We start from the raw sequence: 9,749 nt of genomic DNA, 5'->3' as shown, positions 1-9,749 counted from the left end.
CAATGCATCCCTGATGTCAACAAGCTGGAATGCTGCAGGGAAAATGAGTGCTGGCAGGATACATAGACATGTGTAGTGAGAGTTGGAAGGGGCTGCATGTATGACCTGTCAGGTTCCTGAACTTTTTCTGGCATTGTTGCAGTTCTTGGCGGGTGAGGTGGCACTCAATGCCACTAACATCTCCCTCCTTATGACACACTTTTGTGAGGTTTCCTCCCATGGATACACAGCAGTATCTCCTTTGTTGCACTTCACCTAGTCAATTAAGCATGTCTACTATTAGAACACTGAACTCTCACCCTCAGAGGGCTATAAAAGAAAATGTTGATAAATACCTTAATTTGTGCAATTACATTGATTTCCTGTTTAACCCTATCACTGGCACAAACATGTTTAGGTAGGTCCTGATATGCAGTGAATGTGTTTTATTTAAACAGGCTTATTCCTTACATTCCAGGTATAGTAGTGTAGTGGTTATGTTACTGGACTAGTAAACCAGAGTGCTGGATTAAGCGGCTGAAGATGAGTTCAAATCCCCCATGATAGTTTGTGAATTTGAATTCAGTTTTACAAAAATTAAATAAATCTGGAATAAAAAGCAATAATGGTGACCATGAAGCGATTGGATTGTTGTAAAATTGCAACTGGGTCACTAATGTCCTTGAAGGAAGAAAAACTGCTGTCCTTGCCACCTGCCCTATATGTGACTCCAGACCCACAGCAATGGCCTAGCAAGCCACTCAGTGGCATCAAACTGCTTCAAATAAGTATAATAAAACCAGATGGACCACTTGGCCACCATGACATCGCTGCAGCATTCCTCAGAGAAGTGACCTAGGCTCAACCATCTTCAACTGCTTCATTAATGATCTTCCCTCTATTATAAAGTCAGAAGTAGGGGTGTTCACTGCTGATTGCAATATTCACTTCCATTTGCAACTCCTCAAATAATGAAGTAGTCCATGCCTGCGTGTATAAAGAGCTGGATAACATCCAGGCTTGGGCTGATAAGTGGCAAGTAACATTCATGCCACATAAGTGCCAGGCCACCTTCCCTTGACATTCAATGGCACTGCCATCATCAAATCCCCCACCATTGACCAGAAATGTAATTGGACCAGCCACATAAATACTGTGGCTATAAGAGATCAGAGGCTGGGTATTCTGCAGTGAGTGACTCACCTAACTCCCTTCCACCTACAAGACAAGTCAGTAGTGTTTCAGAATGCTCACTGCTTGCCTGGATGAGTGTAGTTCCAACAACACAAGCAGCTCAACATCATGCAGGACAAAGCAACCTGCTTGATCGGCACCCCACCACTGCCATATGAATGCATACTAATAAATAAAAGTCAGTGCATGAAACTACATCAAGACTTCAATAGATTTTAATTATATATATTTAAAGGAAAAAAAATCAGACAGAATACATTTTGTAAAGAATATTAATTGATGGGGTTAAGGATTGAAAATTGTAACTGCTAATTTATTCATTCATGGTGGCTCCCATTGAAGACAACATGGTCTCATTATACAAGTGAAATGAATACTTATTGGTACAAATATAGTTTAAGAAAACAGTTAACATGGTTGTGTGGCTTTAGTATATTGTTTCTGCAAGACCAAAATTCTCATGAACTTATTCAAATTTCTCATCTCCTTCTTCCACTTCCTTTAAGCTGAGAACTTCCAAGGAAGCCTTTCCCTTTGTTTCACGTCGGATAAGTTCATCAATTTCTCTGAAGCAGCCAGGATCAATCAAACACACCTAAAGTCAAACCAGAAATAACATAAACCACAACTAGAAAAATGAGAAATAGCAGCACAGCAGAAAACTATTTGGCTCATCACATCTGTACTGGTGCTGGCTTTGCAAATGGAGCTATCCAATAACACAAGATGGCCGATCTTCATCCTTCCAAGACTATTCTTAAGTGTTTATAAAATTTCCTATTACCTTTTGTGTTGATTATCTGTCTGTCATACACTCCTCAGCCTTCCTATTCTATGTTGTTTCATTTCAGTCACTTTTATAACTCTCATGGGTATTATCACTATCATGTGCCTTGTCTTTAAACCTCATTTTTGTTCGAACCTCTTTTTTTGGAATCACCATCTTCATAACACCTCCCCCACCCCCATCAAAGAAATTTCATGCTAATGGTCCATTTTCAAAGTATTCAATTTCTGCAGATCTCACATAGACCACACCTAATACTATTAATTAGTGTAAGGTTGTTTTGGGAAAATATATTGAACTTAAACAGGGCTTCTAAGGTACTGCATTTATTTCTCTGCCATCCTCTATTAAATGCACTAACTCTTGCAAGGGTTTGCTTACACCCAACAGGCTATTTGTCATGTGTGAGCCGATACCATAAATGTTAGTAGGCTGGGGAGAACCACAGCTAAACCCAATGTGTTATCACTTAATAGCCACACAGGTACCTTTGCTAGCAAAAGTCATTAAAGAGCAATCAGGAGTGGGAATCCATCGGACCACCTCCTCGCTAGCCCAGAGCAGCTGAGGACCCTGTTTGCTGCCCCAGCTAAGATCTGCTAAGTCAGTACAGACAGGGCATTAAACCGAGACTTTCTGATCTGTGTGGCTTGCGCTGCAAATAATTCAATTTTCCCCCTTGATCACCTTTATATGCTTTTACTTCCTGGAATCAGTATTTCCCAAACATTATCAAGGCCATAGTTTTATGATTGAATGTCAAATTTTGCTTTTATTACATGGCATTAAGGGATTTTGACTAGTGTTTTGATAATTGCTTTCTGCAACTCAATCCATTTATATTTAGGCCCACTTATTTATGATGGTTGAATAAATCAAATTCCATTTTAATTACATGCAAATACAAGATTTTTTACCAATGTTTGGGGATAAAATATCTTTCCATAAAAAATATCATAATCAACGCCATTGATTTGTGTGTCAGTAAACTAAGAATGCTGGTGAAACTTACAATATCTAAATCTTCAGCAAATTCTTCACTTTCCATCATTTTAATCAGTGGCTTCAGCTTTTCCTTCAGGCGCTTTCCATCCTTTACTGGGAGCCTGAGTCGCAGTCTCATGTGAGCACGTTCAATCTGCATACTCTCCTTTAGCAGTCTTATTACTTCTAGTGCCTTTATATATGGGGAGATGAAAAATACATTATTTCTAATGTAACATTGGATCATTTTATCGGGTGCAATTTATGGCAATATTGATAAATCTTCTAGAGGAAGCCATGGAGAAACCAGTTCAAAACAATGAGTTTTGTTTCAATTACTGTACAGTATTGATAGAGTTGTAGTGTCAATCTCAAAGTATAACTTGTGCATGTTTGACTTCTATTGGTTCCCCATTCCCAATTTATACATTTGATACCTTTATAAATACATTTAAAAAAGCAATTGCATTTATATAGCACCGTAAGATGTTATCAAGATGTCCCAGTGTGCTTTATAACCAGTGGATTACTTTTGAAGTGCAGTCAAATACAGTCAAACTTGGCACATAGCAAAATCCTGAAAATAGCAAATGAATGAATGACGAGATAATCTGCTATTTGTGCTGTTGGTTGAGGGAAGAATGTTGGCTAGAACATTGGGAAGAACATTTCTTCAAATATCACTGACATTTTTTACATCCGATTGAGCAGGCAGTGTGGTCTTGGTTGAATATTTCATCCAAAAGGCAGCACCTCCAACAATGCAGTACTCCCTCAGTACTGCAGTGGACTGTCAATCTACATTATATGCTTACATCTGTAGCTGAAGATGGCCAACCACCACCTCATCAGAGGAACTAGGGATGGGCAATAAATCCCAGCCTTGCAGGTGACGCCCAAATCCAGAGAATGATTAAAAGTCTGCAGTGGGGCTTGAACCACATCACTTTGAGAAGCAAGAGTGCTAAACAACTGAGTCAAACAGAAATATCTTTCCAATGTGTAACTAAAAACGAGAGCAACTTACAAAAAGCAGTCAAATGGTATAAAACAGCAAAGTCAGATAGATGTTGTAGTAATGTAAAAAAAATACATATTTGCAAAATATAGAAAAAACACTATTCTAATCGTGTTAAATAAAGCTCCTATTGCTGGATATTGCACGTAATATATAGCTGAAGTGGTTCTGAACAAGACAGCAACTTCAATACCTTTTGGAAGTTTCAATCTCATTACTGGGAACCATGACTATCAAAACAGATATTCTGGCTTGTCGACAGCTGTAAATTCAAATCCATTCTTCCCCAGTCAATGCCTCACGTTTACCTGCTGTTTTGTACTCTTGTTGGCTTTCACAGAGTAGTGGATGTCTTTCATCGCTCGCTCAATTAGATTCACAGTGTAAGGTCTCTTAGTTTCAGGGTTGACACATTTCTCTACTACTATAGTCGCTATGTCTCTGAACATCTGTTCGAGCTGTGCATGCCGCTCCTTATCAGATACTTGCAATTCACCCTTCGCCAGAATCTGGAAAAGAAAACACTTAGATCTGTATTTGAAATGTAATTTTGATATCTAAATGGGAACTGATCCACTAAACTGACATAATTCTGAATGTTGTGAAGAGAGGCATCATATTTATTCTCATCAGTCTCTTTCCCCATTACTGTTTATTACACTTTAACATTACTGGTTAGAGGTAGCTTGGGAACAGACAGAGTCTACAATATCCCTGATTCAACATTTATTCATGTTACTACTGTAAGCACTTCACAATATAACATTGCTATCTCTGTGGCATCACAGCCAGTGTGTAAAATCTCAATTTTTAGTGCGCTAAATTAAACTAATCACTTCCATTCATTTCTCAGTGAACGAGCCATCCAGAAATGTACGGTATCCTTCCCAGAAGGGAGGAGGGACAAAATATGATAACTTACTCAAATGCATCAAACCCAGCCAGTTCAAGACTGTGGAGTAATTAATTATTATTTGTGCAATAATCAGGTAACAAATGTAAACTATTTTGCAAACTGTTTTTTAATCCCCCAAAAATACACTTTGGGACTCATCTCACACAAATGCTTGCTGAGGTAATTTCTGAAAGACTAGCCATTCGCAAACGTATGCTGGTTGCAACTTCCACACATCATCCACTTTCCAAGAAAGTACAAATAAATTGTACTGGAGGGTCATGGACAGAATGAAATCTGTATTTACGCAGTTTGTTTATTTCTTTACTTGGATTAAATTTATAGATGTAAAATAATTTTATATTTAACCTTATCACTTATCTTTAAGAATCATCTTTTTCAAGCAAATATATAATTTGCGTTTCAAATTAATTTACAAATTCAACAATGGTTTGTGATAGATAAATTCCAAATTCCATTTCTGCCCAGGGCCAGACTCCCTTCCACAGTACTGCCAAACCAGAGGATCCCAAGAGGTCCTTCCCAGGGCCACCAAATTACAGGACTTAATGTTGCCAAACCAAACAACACTTACCCCTTGAGATCACATGCTCAATGACAGTGTCTTTTAGACATTTTTTAAATTTACTAATCAGGAATACAATTAGACACATTGGAAATCCCAATTAGGCTCATATTGCACAACATTCTATAAACAAAAAACATGTAATATATCAGATATATATATATAAAAAAATTAAGAAATTATAGCATAGTTATATAAATTTCTCCATTTACAATATAAGTTTTTTTCATAATTCTTACATTTACATATATTTATCTCATTTACCTGTGTCAAATTATATTTAGACATAATTGCATGCCTATTGTTCAATTTTACTGTGAGTAATCACAGATCATTAGCATAATTCTAATTCACTGTCAATTGTTTTAAAATTCTGTGAATAAATTAATTCAAAAGTTGAGTTTATGCTGAATATTTAAAGTTATACTTTGCAAGGCAACTTGTTTTAGTTTCTAAAAACAGACCTGTTTACATATTTCAGTCAGTTCGTCGGTCTGAAATGCTGCAACACAATCCTCTTTCTTTGCCACCTGTCCTTTTGATACATTTGTAAATACTGTGTGAGTTTGAAGAACCTCATCAAGATCCTTTTCACTGAAAACACATAATAGAATGTTGAAAAAGAGAGCTATGTTCACTAATACATACAGAATTAAACCACACAGATCTTTTCTTTTCTAAACAACCCAAACTTCACCATAAAAAATATCCAACAAGAAAGCATTACTTCAAGGTTCTATCACCACATACCCTCTTCTTTCTCCAGATACAGAATGAAAGCTAGATGATTATATTGTGTTGTCTCACCTCCTCTAATTGGAAATCAAAACTTTGGTAGACAAAATCCTATATAAATTTGATATTAAAAACTGAATCAGTCACATTCCCCACCCCACTCCACCCCACCCCACCCCGCCCCCATTTGTTAGTGAGCAGTTCCTTAAGAAATCTCACAAATTTCCATCTCTTTTGGTGATGGTGCTGATCAAGTATTCAATTTTCCCAGCTTAGATATCTTGCAGCATTGGAAAACTGATGAGGGCCTAAAGAAAATATTAGGACTCCTTAGAGAGAGGAAATAGGGCTTAAATTATATGTCCATAATTTGTTACCCAAGTTATTTTGGGGGGGATGGGAAACTATTTTATCTTGTTGCACTCCTGCCCACTTTTCAGCTTAAATATTTATATTCAGATAGACAAAATATTACTAAAAATGTATATGTGGGAATGATTACAATGATAACAGTCTCACTACAATGGATACAAAAGCAAAATACTGCTGCAAATCTGAAATACAAACAGAAAATGCTGGAAACACTCAGGTCAGGCAGCATCTGTAGAGAGAGAAACAGAGTTAACGTTTCAGATTGATGACCTCTCACCTGACGAAAATAGATTTTATTTCAACCTCCAACAATATTTCCTCTAATTGCTCATACAAAATATTCTGGATAAAACAAACTGTATTGGCCAGATTTTGCTGTCAAAATAATGGAGAGAGGATAGCGATCCTTTCCTTTATTTATGTGTAAAAGGTACAGCAGCTTCAGGCGAGGAACAGATGCGAGATTAAATGTGAAAATCCAGAAGATGCTGTCCGTTTTACACTGCTCTGCTGTTAGCTTCGCAAAACAGCATTTCGCTGGCTGCCTCACTATTAAAATGCATTGAATGGTGTGAAGTCGCTGTATCTGCGCAGTAGATAAAAATAAAACTCGCCATAAAAAGTGAAGTCTAGTCATTACAGGCGCAGGTATCCTTTTAATGGCATGATAATTGTTAATTACTGCCAATCAACCTTTCTGGCACTGAAAATAACTATTCCTTCATATATTAATTGTTGTTGGAGACTTTAAGAATGTCAATGTAAAAAAAAAAGTTACTTTTCCTTTCTGTCTCTTTTCCCTCCCTCTCACAATCCAATCTTTCTTTCCCTCCCTTTATGTACCTTATTTGATTTTGGATTCACCCACTCTAATTTACACTTCCTTCTCAGTCCTTGTGCTGTTTATTTCTCAATCCTTCAATCTGGTTGGTTAAGGAGATAGAGAGTTAGTCCCAAAAGCCTCGTTTCCCTTGATGCACCGTGCTAAACGATGCTTCTTCTTGGGCAGTCCACCGGAGTCGAGGATGATATGCTTCCACATTTCAATGATTTCTAAAGGTGACTAAAGAGACCAATGCGGGACCCACAGTCTCTGTCACAGGTGGGGCAGACGGTGGTTGGAGAGACGGTTGGATAGGGTGCTTGATTTCTCGTATGCTCCTTCCACTTTTTGTGCTTGGCTTCCGCGTGCTCCCGGTGAAGAGACTCGAAGTGTTCGGTGCCTTCTCAGATGTTCCTCCTAGACTTTGAGCGGTCTTGGGTCAAGGATTCCCAGATGTCAGTGGGGATGTTGCATTTTTTCAAGGCGGGTTCGAGGGTGTCCTTGAAGCGTTTTCTCTGTTCTCCTGGGGCTCACCTGCCTCCGACGTATCTTGGAGTGCTCGTTTCGGGAGTCGAACACTGGGCATGCGGATAATGCAGCCACCGGAGCGGGTCGAGCATGGTCAATACCTCAATGCTGGGGATGTTGGCCTGAGAAAGAACGCTGACGTTGGTGTGCCTATCCTGCCAATGAATTTGCAGGATTTTGCGGAGGCAGCATTGGTGGTACTTCTCCAGTGATTTGAGGTGCCTACTGTACATAGTCCGTGCCTCTGAAGCACATAGGAGGGCAAGCATCACTACTGCTCTATAGGTCATGAGCTTGGAGCCGGGTTTGAGATCCTGGTCTTCGAACACTCTATTCATCAGGCGACTGAAGGTGTTGTTGGACTTTGTCATCGATGTCAGCCCTTGCTGGTAGTTGGCACCCAAGGTATGGGAAGTGGTCCACATTGTCCAAGGCCTCATCGTGGATCTTGATAATCGGGGAGCAGTACTGTGATGCGGGGACAGGTTGATAGAGGACCTTTGTCTTACTGATGTTTAATGTGAGGCCCAAACTCTTGTACGCTTCAGTGAAGGTGTCAACGATGGTTTGGAGTTCGGACTCCGAGTATACACAAATGCAAGAGTCATCTACATATTGTAATTCAATGGTTTAACGATGCAAGTGCAAGTCTAACTAACGGCAAAGGCTGTTAGATGTTCTGCTACAGCAAAATCAGACCCTGTGTGTGTATATGGCTAATGGCGGCATTGCAGCACCACCACTTGTTGGAGAGCGTAACTATAGTGAGACAAGTTAACATAAGCTGTTTCCATTATAATTGTGGATATAGGAACTGACGATGGAAAAAGTTGGCAGGAAGTGCACACAGATATAACAGAGTTAAAGTTAAATAGCAAAACAGAAACCAATTTGAGAAGCAGAATGGTAGAGTCGAATGGAGTACAGGAGTCGTACTGCAGTACAGGCCCGGGGATTACTAGACAAAACTGAAGCACTATAGTGCCAGCACTGGTGAGAATGTGTAGTTACATGCGGCATGTTCCCATGATAAATGTGGATGCTGTATTGGAATTTATAATTAAAGTTGACAGCAAGTGCACACAGACACAAGTCCTTTTATACATTTATAGATATGGGAAGAGTGAGAAAAAGACAAATATGTGAAATAAACTAAATGGATGGGATATGTTTATATCTCAACAGAGAACCTTTTAAACCTGGTAATACAAAGTTGGTCAGTGGTACTCATGAATAAGTAGCAGTGGCCTCCACGGTGCTTGGGAGGTAAGGTGACAAAGCTATTTCATTCTGAAACCCCAAGCCTAGCACCAAGTGCTATTCCTCTTTAAGTATGAGCAGGCCTGATTTGTGAATGGCCGGGGGGTAACCATGCTTCCAGCACAAACCAGAATCAAAGACTACTGCCTGACACCTCCAATGCTGGAAATCTGAAATGAAAAATGCAGGTTTATTTTTAATTTTGGAAACTGATGCCAATTGTAAATCACTTTTACAAGAGGTGTGAGGGGAGGGGGAGGGGGAGGGGCAGTGTGAGGGGAGGGGGAGGGGCAGTGTGAGGGGGGGGGAGGGGGAGGGCAGTGTGTGAGGGGAGGGGGAGGGGGAGGGGGAGGACAGTGTGAGGGGAGGGGGAGGGGGAGGGGGAGGACAGTGTGTGAGGGGGAGGGGGAGGGGGAGGGCAGTGTGTGAGGGCAGTGTGGGAGGGGGAGGGCAGGGCAGTGTGTGAGGGGAGGGGAGGGCAGTGTGAGGGGAGGGGAGGGGAGGGCATTGTGAGGGGAGGGGAGGGCAGTGTGAGGGGAGGGGCAGTGTGAGGGGAGGGGCAGTGTGAGGGGAGGGGCAGTGTGCGAG

The 9,749-nt window shown here is 40.1% G+C and overlaps 1 protein-coding gene across 1 annotated transcript; it reads right to left on the bottom strand.

Annotated features, from left to right (window-relative positions):
- Window positions 1-1,370: 1,370 nt before the first annotated feature.
- Window positions 1,371-8,326, bottom strand: sbds (SBDS ribosome maturation factor). Its single transcript, XM_070856793.1, has 5 exons — window positions 8,177-8,326; window positions 5,908-6,120; window positions 4,271-4,471; window positions 2,973-3,137; window positions 1,371-1,768 (listed from the first exon to the last, which is right to left on the bottom strand). The coding sequence occupies exons 1-5, from the start codon at window positions 8,324-8,326 to the stop codon at window positions 1,640-1,642; spliced, it is 858 nt and encodes a 285-aa protein (XP_070712894.1). The 3' UTR covers window positions 1,371-1,639.
- Between the last annotated feature and the right edge of the window lie 1,423 nt (window positions 8,327-9,749).

Source organism: Pristiophorus japonicus, chromosome 16 (assembly GCF_044704955.1).
Source record: "Pristiophorus japonicus isolate sPriJap1 chromosome 16, sPriJap1.hap1, whole genome shotgun sequence".
NCBI classification, from domain to species: domain Eukaryota; kingdom Metazoa; phylum Chordata; class Chondrichthyes; family Pristiophoridae; genus Pristiophorus; species Pristiophorus japonicus.
This window is presented reverse-complemented; position numbering and strand designations above follow the sequence as displayed.